Genomic DNA, 26,452 nt, shown 5'->3' with positions numbered 1-26,452 from the left:
TTAGCAAAGTAAAAACATTTATTTCTTTACTAGACAGATAAAACAATATGAGAAGACAGAATATAAAAATAAAAATATTTTACAAAATTATTTCATTGTCACCTTCCATTTTAACATCACTTTCCCTACTTTGAAATGATATCACTTGTCTACTATTATTTTGTCTCAGCCTAGCCTGCCGAAACCATTCTCCAATGCTCCTAGCCAACAGGATGGTGTTAATTTCAGGGCCATTCACTTGTTTTGCTCTCACTACATCTGAAATAATAAATATAATAGGCTCACTCAATTAATTTACTATTATATACAAAGCACACCCAATTCATTAATACTAATCCCCAACAAAATGTAAATTCATACTACTAACCATGAATCAAACTTATCAGCTGTGGAAAATTCAACTCAAAAGACACTTTATTCAACGATTTGCCCTTCCTGCAGAGCATCATACCAACTCTATTGGTCATAATTGTTGCAAGACAACTATATACAGTGCGGTTCAATGAATGAAAAACAGCTTTCATCCTAAGTCCTTTGAACACCAATGAAGCTGAATGGTCCTTCAGTTTTTTCATCTGAAATAAGAAGAAAAAAATTACTTCGGAAGAAGCTCATACGAGTATTGAAAACATAAAGTACTGGTAGTGAATGGATGATATACTACGTACCATGAATCTTTTATATTTTGGAGAGGTAGAAATTTCTTCTTGCAAAAAAAATAAGTCTTCTAAGGAATCTACAGGAAGGACGAGCAATTCTTCACAGTCACTAAAATCCTCAGGAGGTTCTGAAGAAAACTTCCTTCCGTCAATTTTATCAGAAAGTGACATCATGCCTTCTTCTAATAAACTTATCTTATCCAAAATTGATGCCATCTGCTTAGTAACTTTCCGTTCAAAGTTCTTAATTAAATCTGTAATAAAAAGAAGATTAAGGTACCTATTAAGAAGTACATATATATAGGGTGACCAGACATCCAAATTAATCCGTACATGTCCTCCTTTTAAGATTTTCGTCTGGTATCCAAGCAGATTTTTTAAGTATTAGAAAACATCCTCCTTTCTGGACATTATGATTATACATATCGATGACTAAGTTATATCAACACGTATCTCAATATTTAGCCAGTCTGAGTTAAAATGTACTGCTAATACTGTTAATAAAAAATAAAATTCAAGCAAAAACTCTTTGCTTGCAAATGTAAGCTTCTTTTCCAGTTTTATGTATTTTTGGTTTTTATTTCAATTAAAATTATATATTAGGTGCACAACTAAGTTCTCGCTGTTTTTTGAATGAAAATACAACTTAATTGTGAGAAAATGGTAATAAATGAATCGTTCCAAGTATTGTCCATCGCTAGCTACAATTTTTGCCTATCATTGTGGCAGAATTTGAATACCGTAAGCACTATAATAGGGGTGTTAACCTCAAACGAAATTACCCATTTAAGTAGATGCTAACGGTGAGTTTTGGCTAACAATTCACATTGGTGAAAATTTTTCTGCAATAGGTGCATTACATTTTCTTTGGTGCTCCGTTGAAATTTGTGCGTCTTTGAAACGGCCAGTTTCGGCAGGAAGCCAGGCTCGAATGGCTGTGACGTCACACACAGCTACTTCGCTGACTGCACGCTTTCGGTGAACGCCGTTATCCGTGCCGTGCTTGAATTTGTGGATGCCGTGGTGAGAAATGCCTTCGGATTGTGGCTTTGTGAGGGCTAATTCTACTACCCCACCTAAAATGAGTGCTCTGATGCTCATTTTTTATCATGAATAAGAAGAGGTCAAGACAAGAAAAAAATCTAAATACGCAGTAATGACATTTTTAGCGCTCCGGAAATTCAAGGAGTCAAGCAGGCAAGTTAGGAGTCAATGCATATTAATTATGATAGCACTGTTAAATATGTTAATCGTACTTATGAGTATATTTTCCATCAAATATTTAATTTTGTTACGATTTACACAGCCCAGGCTTCCATTTTTATTCGAATTATCCCCTAGTAAACGCTGAAATGGTTCTCGAGGGGTACATTTCATATTATATCACAAATCCCTGTCACGCAATGTTCGTTTTTTAGTTTTAAAGGCTTTTGATAATTTATAGCCTATAAAAACTTAGGTGACATAAGGAAAATATTATCATAAAATAATCACTTTTGTTCGTCGCAGATTTGTCTGAATCATGATATGGAATGGCGAATTATTGTCAGTATTTATTCTTGTGAATGTTACTGTAAGGCCCCTTGCACACGCACCGATTTTCGACGGCCGGTAAAATACAGGCCGATATTTTACCGGTGAAGCACTACTGCACACACGCCGGATTTTCACAGGTCAAAAGATAAGTTGTTTGCTTGTTGAGCTGGCGCAGGGGATCCGCAGTGGCATTGGCCGGTAGCTAACAGACTTGTTACCATTGCCGGTGCGCGGTCGGTCAGTGTGCAAGCTCCCATGCCCTTCCATTGTTCACTATTGAAATGTTGCCGGCCGTCCAAAATCGGGGTGCGCTATGGGTCTATTATTATGGGCCTAATAAGGGTTGAAAACTATCTCAGCGCTGCCAGAAAAGAATACGGCGATTCAGCAGTTTGCTATATCTAACTTAAAAGAGAATAATATATACACTATGAAAGGAAGAGTTTGTCCTGAGCACAAAATCAGATGAAACCACAGGAAAAATAATTTTTGTCACTTATTCTTCCGCCATACCCAGGGGAAACAAAATTTACAAATTCATTTGGTTCACAAGGTACAAAATACTTGATGGCATTACATTTTTTATACTCACTCCATGTCAAATCTTGATATATTGGATCAGAGGGCTTTTGAATTTGAATTTCAAAACATTCAATTATATACTGTACATTGCTGTAATTGGCTTGAAAAGACAAAGGTAGATCAAGTTTGTTATGCTTCGGAAAGAATATTAAATTTTTTAAGCAATGTGAAATAAGAGGTAAAGTTGCGTGGATAGTAGAAAAACTCTTGTCTTACTGATTTGTAATTGGTCTCCTAATCTCTCCAAGCTGTCATTTAATTGAATTTTGATGATGGTGATGAAAATGTCTCTAGTGGCAATCTTAAATATTCCAGAGGGCAAATCAATGACGTACATTGGATCATTAGGTATTCCTAAGTACCTCTAGGGGTAGCTTCATTATTAAGTCAGTTATATTACTGTTTTCACCAACTCCAAAACTCTCGGCTGAGAATGTGCTCGAGAATATTTCATCAATAAACATTATGTTTGGTTACTGTGTGTCAATCTTTGGTGTATTAAAAATCTAAGACTATGTTAGCATCAATTAACTTCGGTGATCATTGAATAGTATCATAAACATTGTTCTTAATCTTTCGTAAATTATTTCCATTCAAATAACTTAAATTAAAATTGTTTTCGTCCGTTCGACTTATTTGGGAAGACCGCAAGTAAAACAATATCACGTTAACTGACGTATTGATGCTGTCATCTAGTATAAATTTAACACTAACATTAAAAGAATCTTCACAGCAATAATAAGATGTCTTGCCGTTGATATTTTTGGTCATCTCGCATTGCTGCAGTTAACCATTTCCTTCGCACACGAGAATTAAGAGGCACAGTAATAAAACGTTTTCCCGGATTTCTTATTGTGGTAGAATTACAAAGCGGTAGAAAGCAATATATATATACGCCTTCTTCCTAATTTCCTCCATTTTCACCCTCGTTGTTTCTTCTCTGACGCAGGATCACAGGTTTTTCGACCGGGTTGACAGCTTCCGCGAGAAGTTCGCTGTGTGTGACGTCAGCATGCCTTCGGCAACCTTCGTGCGCTTTCGGAGCGTTTGAGCCGGCCCTCGGATTCCACACTTTTCGCCTAGCCTTTTTAGGATTAAATTTTTGATTAGAAAAGCGCTGAAACTGTCGCCGGTATCCCCTCGGTGTGTACTTTCATTTAAGACAGTAAAAAAAAATTGGTGAACAACTCTATTGTTCATCTTTTGCGGCCATCCACGAATCACGCCATTTTTTGATGTCTTCATATTAGCACAACTGCTAATCAGCCAGACTAAGTGCCATCGAATGGAACAAATACTAATCGCACTACACAATGTCTAGGGAATGTAGTGGGTGGGTAGGGACTTCTCATTTGAGCGTTTTGAGATAGGTTTCGTTGGACTTGGCAGCATGAGGTCGAGCATTCTCATGCTGTAAAATCACTTTTTCAAATCATAAGGAACTCAGATTTTTTGCTTTGGCATAAAATGGCTTGGTGGGTAACTCCTGATGCACAAGCAAGCTCTCCTTGAGTTTAACATGGATCTTCATCGAGTCAGTGGCGCAGCGAGGGGGGGTTCTGGAGGATAAAACTCCCCCCCCCAGAGCTCAGAGAAATTTTTAAGTAAAATCTATTTTACTTAATTGGATTAATATTGCTTATAGGATAGTGTGAGTATTAACAAAATATCCCTCAGAAGGACGTAAAACTCAACATTTTGAACCATTTATCTTAATTTTTTTTCTGGCAGAGGGCCCCTGAACCTACCGCTTATCCTGGAAGGTATACTACAACCCACGCACCCCAGTATTGGTTGCGCCTGAAACCCCCCCTAGGCTTAATTCCTAGCTGTGCCCCTGCATCGAGTAATACCTCTAATTCAGCGTCTTTGACAGTTTTTGGTCTTCCTTCACACCAACAGCCATTACCAATGAAATGACTGTCTTTGAAGCGACAGAACCAACCACAGCATGTTGTTTTACTTTGAGCAGCATGTTCGCAAACTTTTTGGAGCTCTAGATGCACTTCAGTCACTGTTTTATTCAAGTAAAAGAAGAAAATAAACACTTCCCGTAAATGATGGTTGCTTGGCACACTCAAGACATATTCCCGCAACACGAGGGTAGTTTCCTTCATTAAAGAAAACGAAAGGCATCGATTGCGATTCGTTAGCCACCATTAGTGTATTCATAATATACAAATTATTTGGTTTTAGAAATACCGGTTTAGACGAATAGCAATGGTCAATTTTACTCTCATTTGAAAAAGGCCAGATTGGCGCCCATGCGATGCCACTCCACGTAATGTCACAGGGACCTAGTTTCTATACGAGTAGATAAGAGTTTTACGTCGTCTGAGATTACTAATGCATGCATGAGGAGCAGAGCTCAGGGAAACATTCCTTAATAATCACCTATTAAAACTGGCCAAGGTCGGAAAATTTTCTTCGTTTGATAAGGTATTAATAATCAATATTTAAGCCAAGCGTTACAAGCTAGCAGTGTACTCTGCTACCTGCTAGCATCCTGCTTCGTATCAGCGCTCAAAGCCTCACCCCAAAGTCATCTCACTTGCGGCAGTGGGAACCAGAATGACGTCACACGGAGATTTCCCAGCATTCATACTTAGCCGTCGCGTTTTCGCGCGCTTGAAAATTTTCACTTTTCATTTAATCGCGAAAAATAGATATCGTCATTTAAAAATCTAAAAGCGTGAAATACGTACAGAAGGAGAAATAATCTTTCGATTTAGGCAATAAAAAATATTAGGAAATCACCCTATTAGGGTATGACACCATAACAAACTATTGCCGTATAGCGGTTTGTTTGCCAATTCTCTAAGCTTGGTTCATGACATTTCCAGTATGTCAAAATCCACAAGCAATCACTGCTATCATCATACATTAACACGTTGCGTACCGGGGTATTAAAATTCCTAGGAATGCCGATTCTGGAAATATGTGCCTATTAGGGCGTAATGCCTTTGGTTTAATCATGGTTAAAAAGCTTATGTTTAGAATATAACTTTACCCAATCAAACGCTATGATGAATCAATTCATTATGAATAACGAAAAACAACTGAAAACATACCAACGAATACGTATTGTGCACTTTAAAATTGTTTAGGTTGACGCGCCTAAATGACGAGAATATTCGTCATCCGTCCGGAACGTTAGGGAAAAAAATGACGAGAATTCTCGCCATCCGTACGCAACGTGTTAATAATAGCGGGAACTTAGTTGTGCACCTAATACAAATAAAATAATAAATCTTTTCTTTGCTCTCCTGAAAAGTTGCTGTTTTTGAGATACATTGTTAGAACTTAGCCATCGGTATTATATAAAAATTCTGTTGATAGTCATTTAGAACTTCTCTATATTTCATGTCAGTGGACTGATGAGAGAAAAATTAAATGTTGCCTCCGAAAAGGGACTCATAATGGTCAATTACAATTTAAAAAATACTCAAGTATGGAAATCTATACTTAGTTTTCTCTTAAAAATGCCAATATTGCTTAAAAAATCAGATCTACAGAAAAAAATATTAAATCATAATGCTAATAAATTTTTATTTTTCTTAATTATGAAATTGTAGTTATTTTTCAATTGTCCTACTTTTTCCCTTTTCACAGGGTGCTGTCCTCTTTTTCCTCTCTTAGCATCTGGTCACCCTAAGTACATAGTATACACAAAGACAACATTTTTTTATCCTCAAAGCATCACCTCCTGGTTCCTTACCCTTTACATCAGCATCATCGGATTTTTTTGTAACATCCTCAGTATTTGGAAGTGTAGTTGTGCTAGCTGTGACCTCATCCAGATTTTCCTTACAGGTTGATGAATCTAAAATCAAAGCAAAAGTTAACAGATTTTAGCCATTGAAAAAGCAACAATAACCAGAAGTGGCTTTATAGGATGTTAAACATAGAAAATTGGTAGTTCAGTAGAAGTCAGGTATCATCAACATGGCATTGAGCAAATTGCATCATTACAAGTGCTTGGCAGTGGTCCATCAAAAGGCCTGTGATTAAAACGGAAACAAATAAGGGTATAGAAAGGTCAAGAAGTCCCTGCTACAGTGTACTCTCCATAATACAATGTACATCTCTTCAGAGCAGAGGATACCTACACCGTGGATTAATACAGAATGAATTGATGATGGACAACCCAAAATTTTACTCCAAGATATTAGAAGTGGCAAACAAAATTAATGTCCACTAGGGATGGTCGGATCGGATACCTCGGATCCAAATATCCGCGGATATTGCCCTTCATCGGAAACATTGGATCCAAACTCGCGGAAGACATCGGATCTGGATCCAAAATTTTAAATAATAGCTTCAGAGAATGCAATGCCCGAAGGCCAAATTAAGTATTAAGGGTGGAAAGAGTTCCAATTCTCTCTTCGAATGCACTGTCGCATGCGATTCTTGTCCTACTCATGAACCGTTTTGTTTGAAAGCTCTCACAGAGGTTACGTGGCAGAATTTCAGACGTGGAAAATGAAAAAGGCAAAATATGACTGGCACATAGTGCAACTCTTCCCAAGAGATTGAACAATCATCGGGGGAATCTCAGCGTCAGGAATTTGAAAATGCATTTGGATCCGAAAATATCCAATCCGAAAGATCCGGCTCCGAAAATCAAGGATCCGAACCGAATCCGGATCCGAAAAAAATCCTGAATCCGTCCATCCCTATGTCCACGTGATGAGTTGATGTTGTGGGCATCACGGTCTGGTTAAAGAAAAGAAAAGGAATTTCTCCATTGGCCGTATAAATCTCCCTGCTCGTCCACCTTGCAAGTCGAAAAAATTTACTGCGTTGGTGTGCGGGAAGGGGGAGAAAAAGTGCACTTTCAGCCTCGTGTTGTTAGTGCATTTGGTTCTTCCTTCAGCACGCTGAAGAGGGCTACTTTGTAGCCGAAATACGTATACGTGTGTTTTCCTCGTCCCCTTGCCGAAACCCCCCTGACGACTCTCTTTTGGAGCAAAACCCTTTTTTTTTCTCCCGGAACATTGAAGCCATCCACAGGTGAGTGAATGTGTGAGTGATTGCTTATTGAGTGCAAGTGTTTCTACGGATCACTGGCTGTCTTTAACACGCCCATCCTGTGAAGATTCCCGGTTTTTTGTGGAGCAAGAATCCTTAGCGGAGGTCCCTACAGCCCCAACAAAGGATCTTGTTGTGTATGTTTGTGTGAGTGATTGTGTGAGTGTGTGTGTTTTGGGCTTTCCGGTTGAGAGGCTGGTGTTCGGTCCCTGCAGGGAATTTCTCCCCCTTCCTGCACACCAACGCAGTAAATTTTTTCGACTTGCAAGGTGGACGAGCAGGGAGTATTATATGGCCAATTGAAATATTCCTTTTCTTTTCTTTAATCTTTCGAGGCCGTAGAAGCTCAATCCCCATTTTTTCCATATCACGGTCTGGATTTAAATACTGTATAAGCGTGTGTAAGGGGCGCACACATGTAAGAGGCGCACCCCTATTTTGAGCATCGAAGCTATGAAGAAAAAAATTTTGCGGCATTTTTTTATACTATTGCGCGCTGTTGCAGACGTACACCTGGAATTTCGACAGTTATCGAACTTTCCCCTTTCAATACTGATTGAAATAGTAAATTTTGATAACTGCGGTGGTAATAGCGGCATAAGAGGGAGTAGAAAGAGTTCTGATCCTCTCTTCGCATACGCCGTTGCTCTACGATGCTTGTCCTATTCACGAACAATTTTGTTAAAAGGCTCTCGCAGGAGTATTGCAATACAATTGCGGCCGTGGAAAATTTTAAGGCAAAACACGACAGGCACATAGCACGAACCTTCCCAAGAGCTTGGACAACAATCGAGGTAATCTCAGTGCCGTAGAATAATAACCACGTCGTAGATTTAATGGAATTCGGCCCTCCATCAGCCAATGCCTCTGCCGCTTTTTTTCCTTTCCGAGACCCCACAGGAAAATAGGAAAACATCAAGTTACAGGGGCACAAAGGAAACGTGTTTCATCCCTACCCCGTCTCACCAACTGACCTTGATCGATCTCCCAGTTTATGGAGGCCAAATGCTAGGTGAGTCATCCACTGAGCCCGAAGATATCTCGATAGCTTTCAATAATTGTATGACACGCATTAGGTTCAAAAAAAGAAAGAGATCTAACGCGACGCATATCTGACAGAATTTAAGTTTTTTAAGCTCTAATTGTTTGACACAAAGATTTATAGTTACAAAAAGGCTACTAATATTCAAAATAGTCCTAACAGCACAATTTCGGAAGAAACAAGCGTAGCATAAGCGCATTCAAACAAGACGAGACTGACTGGAAACTTCAGGCAACGCAAACTGCGTATATGATATTGCTGCGCCTTCGCCCCTTCGCTTTGAAGGCAACGGCGTCACATGCAAGATCGGACGTGTTCGTCCATTGCTCCTTCACTCATAGCCTCGTTGCTTGAAATACGGAGGGGAGGGAGCGCGCTCCTTCCCTCGACCTCTCCTTCAGCGCTCTTCACTTATAAACATTTCCGATTTCTTCTGTCCACCGTTTAGTCCAACAATGAACACATTGGTTCGAATTTTTTAAAGCGCAGGTTTTAACACCAATATAATTTTCAGTTGCAATAATCCTCATATTAGCGTCTGAAGATGATTTTTGGAAAATCAGGTCCTCAGCGTAATGGAAATTACTCGGCAAGACAGATATTGACTATTAACCAGGTATGTCCTTCAAAACTACGCGTTTCTCTACGTTTGATCAGCGATTACCATATGCACTATAAATGCCGCAGGATGCCCACTTGCGGCAGTAAATTTAGCGCGCCCTCCGGAGCGCAATAACCCGCGCGATCTTCCATGTTCACCTCTGGGGTACCGACGTGACGATGCGATGCTTACAAGAAAAGCAAACAGGAGCATTTTAAAAATACGTCACTAAGGGAGAACCTAACCTAACCTACCACTTGTTTTTGACCCAGGGTTTCAGATGACTGACTCACGCTGAAAACCAAGGCCACTCAGTTCCCCTTGGACTTGCGACCGGTGAAGGGGAGGGGGGGAAGATAAGAAGTTTGTGTAAGAGGCGCACCCCCATTTTTGGCTGCAATTTCTGGGAAAAAAGGTGCGCCTCTTGCACGCGCTTATACGGTACTACAATGCTATGGAACAGGCTTTGAGCTGGTGGTGGGTGACTTAAAATAGTGCTAGAAAATGTGAGTTTATGGCAAGATCTTCACCCAGCTCCAGCACAGCATAAAACAGCACTCCTAGACAAGCCCTTGCTACCACTGAGGTATGGTACCAAACTGTCCACCACGATCTGCCTCCAATCAATCACAGCCTAGGTCTTCTACTTGCATGGAGCCACACCGGCTTTAATGCTGTGGATCTCTCGTAAAGATCATAACTAGTGCATTCGGGCTGTGCTGTTCATGTATAAATCATTCAAAATTAACAAATGCAATGGCATGAACCAAATGAATGGAATCTAATTTTGTATACCATAATATTCAGATAAATTGAAAGCATTTGAAAATCTGAAAGAGATTCATTAAAGATGTCTTTGAAATGAAAAATGATAATCACTGTTAATAACTACCCGTCATAATATTTGAAATGCAGTAAGTTGACAGATTCACATGGATTCAAGATTCCCACGGATTCGAAATTCACTCCGATACGAGATTCACATGGCTTCGAAAATCACTTAGATTCAAGATTCACAAGGTTCTGATATTCACTCAGTTCATCCTGTCCACCATGCATGATTTATTCATTGCCAAGAATCAAATCCCGTGAACCAAATCCAAAAAATGAACTGAAAACCCCACCTCTACTGTGCAGCTAGCTGGGTGCACTACAATCTGTCAAATTTTTTTTTTTTTAACTGCCCTCGCAGCTTACTAGGGACTTGCTGACCTTTTAAACAATGCTTATATTGGGCTGAATCTGTGACGTCATCCAAGTTTGAGCACAAATTTGGGAATAAAGATTAACACCCAAGGAGCCAACTCTGGCATGGAAATACATCTGCTCTTTCGCATTGGTATATGCTTGCAATTAAAATTTTTTTGAGTTTTTTTTAATATGTTAAATTAATCAAATGCATAATAATCAATCCCATCATTATTATAAATTACCTATATGATATTTTTTTTTAAATTTACTTAGTGAACACCATTTACTCTGAATAAATGGAAAAATAATAGTGAACATGCAATGACTCAACCCTAAAAATAACCACTCCCACTTTAAAAGTATGTGAAGGTAACTTACCCATCATGTCAACATCATCACATTGCTCAGGTTCAGGTATGTTACCTTCATATCTACTTGAACTAGACTCATTATCTTCAAAGTCAGGCATAGCTTCTGAAAGGAAAAGATAAGAGATTTTAGTTGCCGAAAAATGTAACAAAATATATGTACTCCCTATGATTATAACAGTAGCTTACCCTCCAAGTTATAATCATTGTATTCTTCAAGAACAGATGTATTACTTTGGGATGTCGTAGCCTGGGAATCATTCACTTCCTCTTCTGAGAAAACTTCAATTTTATCTATGAAGTAAGAATGGAGAAATAAGACAGTGAGATACTTTTAATTTATATAACAAGCTAATAATATAACCACATAATCAGGTAGTACATCATATCCTAGGTTATTTTATACTTTAAAGCATAATGTTTAGAGTTTGTATATTTTAAATGATTAGATGGATAATATTTAATACTCTTAGAAGTCAACATGATTTAAGTAATAATCTAAAAAATCTACAAAGCCTTCAGCATATGCATACATTAAGCAGAAACAACACCATACATCATGCAACCATGATTGCTGAAAACTAGCAGAAATCATTACAGCAAAAAGTCAAGATAGGAGAGTTTGGAGTTTTGTATCTCATAAATAATCAATCAGTTGTAATGAAATAAACTGGAAAGGAAAGTTATTTCTACATTACTTTTTTTATCAACAGCAAATCATACTTAAATAAATAATTTTTAAATGATGTTTCATGCAAAAAAGGTGTGTAGTTTTTTATTGAAGGAAAACCACATGATTGTTATCATATATAGCTGAAAAAAAATTGTACATACAAGGATTAGTTGCTTAGATTATTTACTCTGATAAATTACAACAGAAAATTAGCACAACTCAGATTAGGATACTAATTTTTACGTCCCATTCATTTCCTGGCAGTATTTGACCCGCCATGTTATTTTCATCACTCTTTCCAACAACAGGCATCTTCCATAGCAAACTCTAGGGGCTTCCCCTGAGGTCATCCAATTTTCAGAGATAATTTTATTGAACAATAAAAATGGAACTTACTAGAATCTGGGCATAGATGTTAATATCATTTTGAGATGTTAACATCACAAGTATGTGCACTTAGTACCTTACCCATCATGCTTTCATCACATTTTCCAACTGCGGCATTGCTTTTTAGCAAACTCCTTGAGCTTCCCTGGATGCCACTTACTGTTCGAACAGATATAATTTTTCCCAATGTACCTAAAATATGGGTTAAGAAAATTTAGCTAAAGTAGTCAATTCCTGGTCATTTTTCAAAATCAAAGTATTTTCCCCAATTTTCTTACCATTTGTGCTATTTTTCTCAGATTTTTCAGTAACGCCAACATTCCTTAGCAAACTTCTTGGGCTTCCCTGGATGTCACTTCCTCGTCTGATGGAGATTAATTTGCCTTAGAAATAAAAGAAAGTCGGGAAATTAAATGGCAATACACAATGATAAACGTTTTCGCATACTATACATTCAAACATAGCAAAATAAACTAACAAACTTATGAATTTTTTAGGTTAATTATGTCATCACATTGTATGGAAATTAGATACCATGTTGTGAACAATGAAATTGAGCTTTTTAGGAACTAATACATACACATTTTGGACTTTAAATGTGTACAAGTTCCTAAGAAGACAGAATAATAAGGTAATGCACAATGATAGGGTAGAGCAAAATTTCAATGGAATAAATTCAATTTTTCACAGGTTCATGTCAAAAGCATGAACTCACCATAGGTAGTCAATTTATTTTACATCACCTATCTAGGAAGTTCCAACGAGTGAGCTAGTCAGATCACTCTGGCACTCAAAGATTTTTTTTTAGCTTTAGTTAGCTAAGTTAATAAAACTCTGTTCAAGATTTGTTAATTTATGGATTAAAATAACTTGAATTTTACCAGTGAAATTCCTTGCATTTTACCTATGAAATTCCCTGAATTTTCACTCTCTCATTGTGATGGTTAGATAACATTTTTAGAATGAGAGGGTGAATGACATCTTAAATTATAAAAATATGTTTATAATCTTTTTTACACACACTTCTTCACTATGTTCACAGAGAAAAACAATGATTTGTACACTACATATTAGCCAAATGAAGGTAAAAATATAGAGACAAATTTAGACTTACACATCAAATGAAGTCTTTCCAAAGACCACGTAAAATAGTGACTTAATTTACTTCGCTAACTTACTTGCAGTGAGTGAAGGGAACATGAAGGGAACTTCAACATTAAAGAATTTACCACACCTTTCAGCATGAATGATTCAAACATTCACCACCCTGCGACAAAAAAATACCAGCCCACTGGGTAAGATAAGAAAGACCTTCATGATATTTTCATCAAAATTAGGCTTAGTAAGACCCAACTGCAGCATACTTTTGATCCTATGAGCTTAAAGCCACCTGAATGCATGCTCATTATTTTTAAAAATTAATATTCTCTAAAATGATTTAGAAATTTGAGCAAATTGAGCCACAGAAAACAATCATTATTGTTATCCTTTTTGCTGGTTCCTTACCATTCCAAATCAGGTCATCACAGTTTTTGGCAATGATTGGGCTACTCTGCAAACTGCTTGAGCTTGTCGGCACTTTAAGAGCTGCGCCGACATTACCTGGATCTAAAATTGAAAAATAAGTAAGAAGGGTTAACCCTTCGCCAGTGACAGGCAATTCTTGTTACACTACCAGTGACGTGCGGTCTGAGAGACTGCAATAAATCAAAAATTCATTAAAAGTTGCAACATCATTTTTATTGCTTAGTTTAATGTTTATTGAACTCACATTTGACATTAATGATCAGAAAATTTCCCTGACGGCGCCATTTGTGACAAATATTCTGCAAATGTCTTTATCATTAGATTTGAAAATCGTGGAATTAGCCAAAAGACCAAGACAGATTTTAATTCTATAAAATCAACGTTTTGTAGCTCCGGCCTGCTATCATTTTTATACTTCTTTCTTGTCGCTTGAAGCTTCGCATTTGTCCACTACAAAATCAATTACAACATTCGCTCATCAAAAATCTGAGACCAATAATCAAGACGATCAATATTCTGATCTAGTGATATAATGCAATCCTTCAAACCAAGTTTCTGAGTAAAGACGTTATGGAAGGCTGCACGTATTTTCCTCTTTGGCTCATTTGATGACCACTGCGAGCGATTTCTCCAGTAAAAAAATTTTCCTTCCCTTGGACAATTTTTACTACATCACTTCTGTCATAATCTATGCTGCCTCTTTCAGTATCAGTTGTATTTGTTGGCATGAATCAACAGATTTTTGCACTACTTCAGAAACTACCCACTCGAGGACTTTTCTGGTTGCCTTAACAAAATTTCCAATATAAATAGTCAAAATAAAAAAAAAAAATACGCTTCGAACAAGACGTAATGGCACTTGCATTCCCACATTTTACTTTCAGTGTTTCCCAGGCTCTTTTTATTTCTTATTGCGGTAAAACTCGATGGCTAGTTGTTCTATCCCCAAATACTTAGAAGGAGACCGAATTTCAAAAGATAGGCAGAAATGAATCTTACATTCCAGGCGTGGGTGCGCAAAATTTCATGGTTCAATTGGTTCGAAATTACAACATGCATTACATATATGCATACTACCTGCTTGCACGACATTTTCCACTGTTTCATTCTAATTATTGATAACATCTATAAAAATCTTAACATTTAAAGAAATAAATGGGTGATATTTCCAGAACAACGGATTTCATTTGTTTTGCGTTCGCCTTCAGCAAAGACTTGAATAATTATTTATTCTTACATGAAGTACATATGAAAAATTTAGTTCCTAATCATCCATGTTGTGTGATTACAAATATTTCCTAACAAATTATTAATTATTCTTATAGTTGAAAAAATCACCACAAATTGTTTTTAACAACTTTTTGAATCATTTCCAACAGCATTACGTTTATGGATTTTTTTCAATTTAGTGACGTGCGGTCTCTCAGACCGCTAATCGAATTCAGCTGCAAATTTACAGAAATTAATAATAGGAATGTTCAATCTAAAGAGTCAGATGTCCTTATCATACAAAAATATGAAGCTATCGAGGATTATAGATAATTTGAAATAGTAATTTTGAAAATATTCATAATTTTAGAAATGCTGCGGTCTCTCAGACCGCACGTCACCGCTTAAGGGTTAATCTGCACACAATCAATAACTACAGAATTTATTTGGCATGCATTTCCTCATTATAGCTTACCCTTTACACTAAAATCATCACTTATCCTGGAAACGGGTACATTTACCATATCCTGCAAACTATTGGGGCTCAAAACTTTCTGTACTGACACTATTTTAATGCCGCCTGAAATTAAAAAGATAATTAGGAGAGGAAAGTTATACATACATACAGTCACAGGATCGTTCAATTCAAAATCATTTTTTTACAGCAGCTTACCATTCACATTGGCATTTGTACTAAGTTTGGGCACAGGCATTTTACTTTGTATACCACTCATGTTTGCCTTCAGCTCGTCCAACTTGTGGACTGGGATTACTTTGACTGAATGAAAACATAAAAATTCATTTAAATCTGCCATCAAATGTAACTAAAACCAGCATAAATTTTTACCTTAAGTAATTTCTCATAGAAACTTACCCTTCCTATTGGCATCATTAAACATTTTGGGAAGAAGCATTGTGCCATGCAAACCACTCGAGCTGGCACGAGGCTCATCCAATTTGTGGACTGGGATTACTTTTATTAGATCTAAAAAAATAAACAATGAGCTGCATATAAAAGTATTAATAAAACCTTACTCTTTCAATACATTTTTTCATCAAATTTACCCTTCGCATTGCCAGACGGTTTGGGAATCAGCATACTACTTGACCAAGCACCTGAGCTTGCTTGGTTCTCAGTCTCTTTAACAAGTATTTTTCCTGTCTGCTGCATTACTCTAACAGTTTTCCCTCGGTCAACCAGTATCTTCACAGCTGGTGCCGACAATGAACCTCCATTAGTGATATTTTTAGGACTCGATTGACTATTAAGACTCACACTGTTTCCCTCCTTCATGGATGCTGAAAATAATACGAATACAGTCAAACTTGGATCTATATAGTACCTTTTTACTTCAAACACCTCTTGATATACAAATTATAGCAAAATCTCAGCCATTCAAATGCATTATAACTGGAAAAACCATTCAACAAAAGTACTTCTTTTATTTTTAATAATGCATAAATTCTGAAAAGGTAACCCCCAGGTGAATCATCACCTAACGTAGTAAAATGGCAATCTTATTTAGCAAGAATTTTGACCTACACAAAAGACCTAAAATAATTCATTTTCTCAGAGCTCACACAAGAGTTTGGTAAGCAGGAATAAGTAGAAATGTCTGTTTTCCCTTAATTTAATTAAATACAGAACTTTGAACCCACATTAAGTGCTCCTTGGCATAGCTGTTAGTTGAGTGCTAATCTATTGTAAAGTTAATTTTTAAATCCTCATCAACTATTACACTTGCATTCAAATGCCTTCTTCTTTGGTTGACTATGTATTGTGTAGTTCCATGGCCAGATACAAAATGACTCATTTGTTTCACGAACTTATTCAAATATTCATTATCAAATGCCACACCATATACCACCATTTAATGTGAGTCTCACAACATGGAAATTCCAAAATTTTGGTCCCTAACTTTTGATCAACTGAGTTTTTACAATATCATATTTTACAGAAATATTTTCAACAATTGCACTTGAAAAGGCTGGAGAGGCAGATAATGAAGGTAACAAGGGAAAGTAAATTTGAGTAGCTTTACAAGGGTACACAGTACCCATAGTAACTATCTAGAAAAAATTGAAAAGATCGTAATTTTTAAAGCGGTTCTTTAATAAAAAATTTATTGTACAAGATTATCTTCAAGTAATGTTAAAATTATAAATGAATTCTTAAAAGCCTCATGTATCAACCCTCAGATCTATTAATACTACGAGACATTGCATACCACCAAGCACCACTGAAAGCAACTTTTCATAATCGAAAAAATTTTCTTCACTTCATTTGTCAAAGAAATCTGTGGTACATTCATGATTTTTCAATATTTCCTTTTGTGAAAGAAGAAAGAAGTAATTTTGTTTTTATACTTCGGGAAGGGGTGTTCCCGACCCCCAGAGTACCCCACTTGCTAAGCCACTGACTGAAAGTAATGTAACCCTCCCAAGCAATGAAATTAATCCACTCTGAACATTCATGGGTGAAAATCTAACACTATACAAAAATTATTAAAGCAGATGACTAAGTATCAAGCTGATGCATACATACCAGTTGTTGAAAGAGGGTCCTTTACTTCTACAGCATCCTCATCTTCTGAGGAAACTGGCTCATTTGGATATCTGATATCCTTTGCCTTCCTTTTCCGCTTCCCTATAGTGCCTGTCTTTGCAAAAACTTCCAAGTCTATTTCACTTTGATCAGCTGCTTTACACTCAAATTCTAATGCCTCAATGACAGAGTCTGAGGAAAAAATAGACTAAACATCATTTCACATCTCACCAAAAGAGAAGATTAAAGAGTAGAAAAAATGTGTTTCAAAATTTCAATTTTAGAAGAATTTACCATTTGAGAAGATGGAAAACATTCTTCAAATAAACACCAAAATTATTTTTTCAAAAATATCAACTCAAAGTGTGTCTCACCTCCGCCAGTTCTTGATAATCAAAACTTAAATTTTCAAGGCCATATTTAGTAAATTTCTTCCTATTGCAAATTCTAATTACAAGGTAGTACTCAAAGGGACTTCAATCCCAATTAGGCAGTTTTTATTGGTATTTTACTTTATAACTTTTCACACAGCTAAATTAATTTTTCTTGAAAATAATTGGGCTATAGGGTTTTGTGGTGAAAACAAATGATTCCCATTGCAAATGAAGCCAAAAGAAACGTACATGATTAAGAGAACACTACACTCCCAAATCGCTTGAGAATATGTAAAATGGCAAAATAATGACATGAGTTTGGTACAACGAAGGGAAATATAAGTCCAACAAAAACAAAAAATCTTCAACATTCAATCAAATATGTACTTGAAATAAATAAATGCTGAAGTTTCTGCCCATTACTCATGAGTTTGTGACATCATTAGACTGAAAGCATTTTTCTTTTTTACTCTTTCATTGAGAACCTTTCACTGAGGAAAGGAATAACTCACAAGAGTAAAAAAAACAACAAGCACACAAGGCCAAGGAACAACCAAGGAGCTGAAATACTCTAAGCTAAGATGATTTTCTTTGTACCAGAAATAGGCAAAGCCTTCACTATAATACAGTGAGGACAAATAGAACTAAATTAGGTCCAAGAGAAATGGGACTCCGAACAAATAATAAACTCCCGCACCATTTAAAAAATCAATGTGAGTCATTGGCATCCTATAAAAGGAAGTTGAAGGCATTCCTACTGGAAAAGAACTATCACTCTGTTCTGGAATACCTGACAGACTCCACATTCTAGTGCTTCATTTTCATGTTTTGAAAATATATTATATGTGAAAATACATACTTGTCTATAATATTTCAACTACAGTAGAATCCTGATTGAAGGTTTTTCAGGGGGGACAAAATTTAAAACACTAAATGCGGAAAAACACTAAATGAGGAACTGCCATTTTTTTCAGGTTTTAGGGTCTGTAATGATTGGAATGGCTTTTTATGAATAAAAAATATTATTTTAAGTAACTAAAAGGTGCTGAATGCAGCAAAAAATCCTTTAATGAAATGTTCTCTGCCCTATGAAGGTTGGATAATACTTTTCAGGAATCAGCTGAAAAAATTGGTTGTAAAAATGAGTAATGAGAGGATGACAATTGTTTTAATGAAATATTTTAAGAAAATTCTAATAAACATCAACTTAAAAGCATTCCCACACAGATTATTATTATGGACATTAGTGATTCCATTTTTATGCATATTTCAGTGGTCTCGATGAAATTAAGAATTTTTTCTGTAAAAGTGACATGTAGGTGACTATAGCATTTCTAATATAATAAGAAAAGGTGTAAGTAGGAATTCTAAAAATCATGAGGAATGAGTGAAATAAAGGGACAGCAGAAGATCGCTAATCCCGAATTCTCAACTACCGAATATCTAGTAAAAGGGAGGTTTTCTGGAATTTTGCCTACTTAACGTTTTCTGTTGCCTCGGCGAAACAAGGGATTTATGAGCCTTTAAAAAGCCTCCTATGCGCACATTTTGGATTTTGAGGTCATCCAAAGAAGTAGAATCTTATTTTAGTATGCATACAAGTCGATGGTGATTCAACTCGATGATAACACCAGATTCGTTGTCATATATCCGCGGCCTTATGCAGGTCGAATGGAGCCGGGAGAAGTTGCTTACGCGGCGCGCTGATCACCTTGACTCCGACTCGCCTTGTTTCTCGGCAGCTTTTAATAAAATTTGGTTGGACCTTGAATAACGATTAGCTAAACTCTGTTAAGTGAAAAGGTTTAATCTTCAACAGAACTGGATTTCATCCGAAAAATTGTCAGTGCCTCTGGAGTTTGGCAATTTCGTCAGGGTTATGACGTCGAAGTCAACCACCAAGGGACACCTGCCGGATTTTCGTATTTTTCCGCGCTCATCTATTCTACCGTGAGTATGCGGTGATTTTTTTCCAGCATGAGCGATTAATTTAGAGTCATGGACCGTGATAGTTCGTCAAAACTCCGATTGTCATTCTCTTTTGACATTAATTAGCACCAGATAAATATTTTTGAATCGACATCGATATCAACCAGGCGCATGTCGATGAATTGGCTCCGGGATATCTAAATTACGATGTAAAATAATGTTTTTCCGTAGGGAAAGAATGCTCTCACTCACGGTCATGACAGGGGAAACACTTCCTCTGTTCTTTCGCTGTTCCTCCGTGGAAACTGACCTTGGAATGGATTATAGAAAGAATCTTCTAGTGAACTGCGCAATTGATATTGGGCCTCTTTTGAACAGAGAAAGTAGCCGACTGAAAAAATTTTGGGATAATAATCGACTGCCCATAGGGAGTAGAGTTGAAAGGGGCATAAGCCATCAATTGAAAACATAACGAGAAAACCATTATTGTAGCGGCCCTCGGAGGATAACTCGTGTCATCAGTCGTCACGTATCATCGAAGTCAAGTTCAAGAAGTGAAGGATAAGGTAGTTCGAGGTTATTAAGGGATGACTTTGCTCCATTAGATTGGATCTGATACAAAAAGTGCCTGGTGTTTGGATCAGAAGGGGAGCGAAACGTTACGAGAAGACAAATCACCCAACTTGCGAGTTGAAGGTCGCAGCGCTGCGCTCGCGGAAGACAGCAGTTGAAGAAGCGTTCCCCGGTAGATTCTATCGACTCTTGGTAAACTTTTATGAGACTGTTCTTGTTGATGAGCATAAATTCGAAGATTTGGATGAACCGTCATGAAAAAAACGTTAAATCGGGCAAAAAAATCTTGAGCGGGACAAATTTTTACGACCATAAATGCGGAAAAACGCAAAATGCGGAAACACTAAATACGGATAATTTTTACATTGTCCTAATAGGGAATGAATCGGGACCCAAAAAAATAAACGCTAAATGCGGAAAAACGTTAAATGCGAAGACCTTAAATCCGGATCCGACTGTATATGTTTCTTGTGTATTGAATGAATCTCCTTCTTCCTTTTTTTTTTATGTGTCTTATATCTCCTAGTAGATCTTTGGACAAAATAAATTATTATTATTATTTGTATGATATCTTCTCATAAGTACTATAATATAGTAGCTACTTTATAGCACAAGTAATCTGAATCTGGAAAGAATCATTTGAATCTCCCACACTGAACTCCCAGCAGTTTGTTATGAATTGCATGGCTTTCTTTTTTACTTGTACACTAAGCCTGTGGATGGAGCCTTCCTAAGGCAGAGAGAAAAAGGATGGCCTAAAGGCTGAAGTCTGGTGATTTTTCATGGCAAGAAGGTGACATAGAGAAAATGGAAAATAAAGGTCGTTGGTAGCTTTATCTTTCAAAAGCTATCACAATCTATTTGATCTAGCAATGTAATCAATCGTTTGGCAAATAAAGATATTATTATTATTACTATCTAAATACAAAGAAAATTTATGAATGAGGAGCAATGAGCCATTCTTATCTGAGTGACCATTCAATACAGAATTTTTAAGGGGACTCTTTATTTAATTCTCTCCCTTTCACTCCAGGGAAATCAAAGCTTTTTCAACTGCCTTGAAGTCTCTTCTCCCCACAAATCCCATGGCTTCTCAATAATCACTTTCACTCACTGTAAATAGGTATGTGGCATGGGTGTTCAGACATCAGCCCTTTACAAAGACAATATGAAAAAGAAAAGGAGATGCCTGTTAGATTACTCTGATAACTGAGTGTCACCTAGAATTTACTTAATTCCTTTGCTGTTTGGAAGAAAAAAGAATTCCTAAACCAATTTGTTCAGCAAAAATGACCCCTATTTCACAATTCCTATCAGACTTAGAAGGAATAGATTCGAATATGATGTTCTCTGCTTGGCTGTGTAAGATATCCACTCTTAATGGCAAAAGTAATCAAAGACTGGCAAGAAGTTTTTGAGTCTCCTGCAAATACCAGACTAAGCTCTTATAATTTTTTTATGTATTGCATGGATTCATTCTGTACTAGTACATTAAGTTTGTGAATTGCACCTTTCTGAACCGGAGAGAAAAAGTATAGGTAATGTGAAATTAAGGCATGTAGTGCCAATTATGGGCTAAACCAATGCTGTCTAGCCAGGAAAACAACAAAATACCCACCTTGCCACTTTAACTTAGTTACATGCATTAACCATGATTTTTGCTTCTCATCAGGACTTTTTCCCTTGTTTCCAGGAACACTATCTCACAAACAAATCATGACTACTTTCATGTACAAAGATATCCATATCAATATGGCACAACTTCTAGTGATGTAAAATTGAATAATTTTATTTTTAATGACCTTCTATGCGTAACATGACACCATGTGTGATAAGAGATGCTTTCACTCACCAAAAACTCCTTTAATTTCAAGCAAACTCGTTTTACTTCCATGAGAAGTAAAGAAAAATATTGACTGGCAACTGGCAGAGTCATAGATATGCATTTAATTCCTTTGCAAATACTATCTCCATAAAGAAATATTTTTTTTAATTGGAATATATCACTAAAATAGACAATGTAAATTAAATCTTTGCTCATCACGATCAGAAGCTTTGCACCCTACTTTACCAATGATGCTCAAATTAATGACACCAGCTTATTACAAATACTTACCAAAACTTGGAGTGACATACTTCAGATACAGCAGGTCCCAGTCATCATTGGGATCTTCACCCTTGTAAATCAGTCTCTTTACTTCTGACTCACTTACTTTACCAGGGGGATACAATGCATAATTTTTATTTCCCACTTTAGTAACCCATGATGAAGGGATGGTGGTGAAGGCACGGCTATCCCCATCCCGGAGAGCATGAAATTTTACAACAACCCAAGGCATGCTAAAAGAAAAAGAAGGTATGTAGTATCTAAACTACAAGTCATTTGAACTACAAGGGAATTAATAAAATATCAAACAATAATTAAAACCTTTACAAATTTCTGATACCCACTCAATCTGCACAACCGCTTACACAGTGCTGTAGTTGAAAAAAAAAATTTAGGCCGTAGGGAAGAGCGGGGAGAATGTTTTCGCATGGGGCACGTTTTCAAATTGGCTTTACCCCCTAAACTACCCGCTATAGCACATCACCAATCACACTCGAATGATGCGCTTAGGCAACAACGGCTGTTTTGTGAGTTTCCAGGACAGGGACGCACGCGTTGTGGAGGAGTGTCACCTTTTGTTGATTTTTGTTCAGGTGAGTAACTTTTTATGCCCTACTTTAAACTAAAAACAGACCTATACCATTTCAGTTGTCTTGTTTTAATAATATATTTCGATTGAGCATTATCTGCTATGTTTAACAATGTAGGTATTGTGCAAATAAATAATTATATTCACCATTTTATGTTGGTTTAAAGTAAAATAGTGGCGACAGGGCAGGTTTTCAAATACGATGCGGGGCAAGTTTTTGCCATCGAAAACGTGCCCCGTCCTTTTTCCCAAAATTGAATAATAAATATATTTGCTGATGTGTTAGATTATTTTAAAGACAATTGAGTGATTTTTCTGCCATTTCCCCCACATTGCACTGCCCCTGGCACTGTCTCCAACCTATGTTATGGCAGGTTTCAAAGTAATGGGTATATGCCCTTTGAAATATTTGGTGTTTACTGACACCGACTTCATGCTATGTTATTTCACAGATAGGCTTGACCCAACTGGGACCAATGTTGAAAATTGTTCCACTGATTGTGAGTCTAATTTGGATCAGTTGGCTGAAAACATCCCTAAAACTACAGCTGCTTCAGAGGATGTCAGGCCGTTTGAAAAAGCTCGACCCAGAAAGGAAACCAGAAAAGGGGGAAAAAAAAAGAAATTCGGCTATTTTGACGGACACCCCTGTTAAGAAGCTGCTAAAAATTGAACAGGAACAAGCTAAACAGAAAAGACAAAAGCTATAGCAAGGAAAGAAGAAACAGAAAAAGGTTAACAAAGAGATCATGAAGAACGATGGAAGAATGGCAAAGTCAGTAAATAAAAATCTATTCAAAGCCATTCCAGTGATGAAGATGAGACCAACTGTACGTGCATTTACTGCTCGGAAAAATTTAGGAATTCCAAATCTAGCGAGCAGTAGGTCGAATGCACTCGCTGCAAAAGATGGGTATATGATTCTTGCATTAAAGGGTAATCATTATTTTTTTGCCTTAACTGTGACAGCGACAATGATTCTGAGTTTTGTTAAACTTTCTTAATGTACACATTACAATACATTTGTATTAAATATACAGTTATTTCCTGTCATATGTGTTCTTATTTTCCACGTAGCTATATAGCTTATATATATCATATATTTTAGTATATGCGAAAACTTGCCCCAGAATAACTTAATGACATGCGAAAACATGCCCCTAACCCATTATGTATTATCGTTGCTTCTACCGGGTCTGAAAGATCTGTTTATAATGAATCAAGTATGGTCTGACCATATGAAAATGGTCATATCATGACATGGTAACATATTTTAATTAAAGCATCAATGTACACAAGCCATATTTAGAATTTTACCGTGGTCAGCCTGCCTAGCATCCAGTATTTCGTCTAAATGAAACTGTCATTAGATTGATGTATACATTTACAGAAACAATTCCTTGGGTTCCTTCTTCAATCGGGTTCCCAGCAAATGCATACTGATACAATGCAATAGATCAACTCGGCATCCTACGAGTGTCTTCAGGTTGACGGACATGTACAACCTCATAAATGATAGCTTTCTTTACTTCGAAAATGACTTCTTATAGCACTGCCAGACACGCTTGGTGCACTGTTTTGATATCTTAATAAAGTACACGAAAGAAATATTCCGATTCCTAATGCCATTTAAAGATAATCAAAGGACATAAATAATGAATACACTCACCTTCACCTATTTGGAGCCCAGTGTGTATACAAAACTTGAAGAGTATGATGAGAACTTATGCTACACAAAAGATGGAAATTGGCACTTCATTAACCCTATGTCCGGTTCTCGGCAACAAACGGAAAGGGAAAAATTATTTTCGAAACCTACACAATGACTTACATGAAATAACAATACGACTTTTGTATACAACAGAATGCAAGTCCAAAAGAGCTAAGATACACACTTTCTACCCACTGATCGGATTGGACATATGAAACATACACAAGCCAATCAGTGCCAGTCTAATAAATTTCGATATGAAGTTCCTTCGAGGAAAGCATTTCCGTTATCCATTCTGCATTGAACGTGATTTTTGTTCCTTTCAATAATAAACACGTTAAGGCTAGTTAATACCATGAACAATTAAGACTGTAATAGTTTTAAAATCGATAGCCATGGTCATAGATCCCGAACATTTTCATCGAGGTTTGAAAACAAAACATATGCGATATATTTATTGCGTTTCACAGGCACCACAACGTTGTAAATAGAACCATAATATAGAGAAACTTTTTATATAAAATAGAAAAAATCTCATGCGGAAAGGGAAAAGATTTCTGCATATTTTGGTGAAAAATTAGAGAAATTCTGGGGAAATCAAAGAGAAAGGGTTCCTAAACACGACAGAAATCATTTCCCTAACACAGAGTCCTCTGGATTGTTGATAATACACTACAAGACCCTATGAGGTAGTAGTGTAGAGAACTGCCATCCAGAGGACTCTGCCCTAACAACGAGAAGAGCGCCACGTAGTGGCCATACACCGAACTAATAGCGATTTTGAAGTACACTACCGACATCTGACGGCCAAAATCGGTTCTAACTATTCAATTCCCAATGCTCGCTTTTTGAATGTTATTACATTTAATGCACGATGTATATTCCACTCGGCCATTAAATCTAAGGAATGAATACGATCCATCATTCATACCACTGCCGAATGCGGGGAAATAAACAGAATTATCCAAGCTAAAAACTTAGAACCAAGGAATCTTGCGACTTGAGTTGTAAAGATAAAACGACCAGAAAATGAGCAACTATAATACATCCGCGCATGAATCAACATGCCTACAAATTGCTTTTGTCTCTATTGCCGACCTTGGTGGCGGTGGGTTGAAGTCCTCGCCTGCCAAATAGTAGGTCGCGGGTCCGAGTCCCGCCTGAATAAGTTACCCCTATTCAGGGCATGGTTGTTTGTGTACGATAAATTGATAACATGTTAACAACCCCGATGTAAAAGGCCGCATAGAGCTGTTTTCGGTGATATGGAAATATTGCTAGCCCTGACAGGATGAGTATTCCTTACATTTTTACGCAAAATAAATTCAGAAGTCTATAACAAATTATCTTCATTTAGGCACTGCATCTACACCGTCATTTAGGAATTAATTTTTTGACAGATGCCCGCGCCCTTGCAAGGCGAAAGCATTCGCCCACACTCCTCACAGTAAGGAGCTCTATTCGGGGCATAGAGTTCTCTCTGTTTTTAGCAACTCTGCAAAAAAGTATGATTCCATATGCTGCAGCTTCCGCCACCCCCTCCCCCCTCCGCCCCCCCAGAAGCAAAAATCGCAAGTGTTTTTAAGGAAAATAGTATGTTTTCAAGCATATACTTTTAAAAACCAATAAAGAGCTGTTACAGTTTCCTTAAAATGTTGATTTCATTCACCTTTTCCATGCTTAAATCTTACCCACAAGTTGAACAACCATGGCTTGCCCCACCCCTAGTTTTGATTCTGGGTATTGTCATAAAAATAAAATCACCCATGATGGGCAAAGTAAGGGTAGTATCCTACATGGCGGATAGTTACCCTTGCT

At 37.0% G+C, this 26,452-nt stretch overlaps 1 protein-coding gene across 4 annotated transcripts; it reads right to left on the bottom strand.

The window, feature by feature from the left end:
- Window positions 1–25,111, bottom strand: LOC124157097. Of its 4 annotated transcripts, none has more exons than XM_046531586.1 (17): window positions 24,755–25,097; window positions 24,593–24,652; window positions 22,344–22,567; window positions 17,352–17,543; window positions 15,872–16,105; window positions 15,681–15,791; window positions 15,480–15,584; window positions 15,282–15,386; window positions 13,577–13,678; window positions 12,349–12,453; window positions 12,152–12,262; window positions 11,200–11,304; window positions 11,021–11,116; window positions 6,496–6,600; window positions 669–913; window positions 368–575; window positions 1–258 (listed from the first exon to the last, which is right to left on the bottom strand). In XM_046531586.1, exons 3-17 carry the CDS (start codon window positions 22,564–22,566, stop codon window positions 80–82), a joined length of 2,226 nt encoding a protein of 741 aa, XP_046387542.1. In that variant the 5' UTR covers window position 22,567; window positions 24,593–24,652; window positions 24,755–25,097; the 3' UTR covers window positions 1–79. The 4 variants fall into 4 exon arrangements, with proteins under 4 accessions (XP_046387542.1, XP_046387541.1, XP_046387544.1 ...); XM_046531585.1 differs by having other exon boundaries at window positions 24,593–24,699; window positions 24,819–25,097; XM_046531588.1 differs by having other exon boundaries at window positions 11,021–11,113; window positions 24,593–25,111.
- Between the last annotated feature and the right edge of the window lie 1,341 nt (window positions 25,112–26,452).

This window comes from Ischnura elegans, chromosome 4 (genome assembly GCF_921293095.1).
Source record: "Ischnura elegans chromosome 4, ioIscEleg1.1, whole genome shotgun sequence".
In the NCBI taxonomy this organism is placed as follows: Eukaryota; Metazoa; Arthropoda; class Insecta; order Odonata; family Coenagrionidae; genus Ischnura; species Ischnura elegans.
The sequence above is the reverse complement of the archived record's forward strand: the minus strand, read 5'-3'. Positions and strand labels throughout refer to the sequence as shown.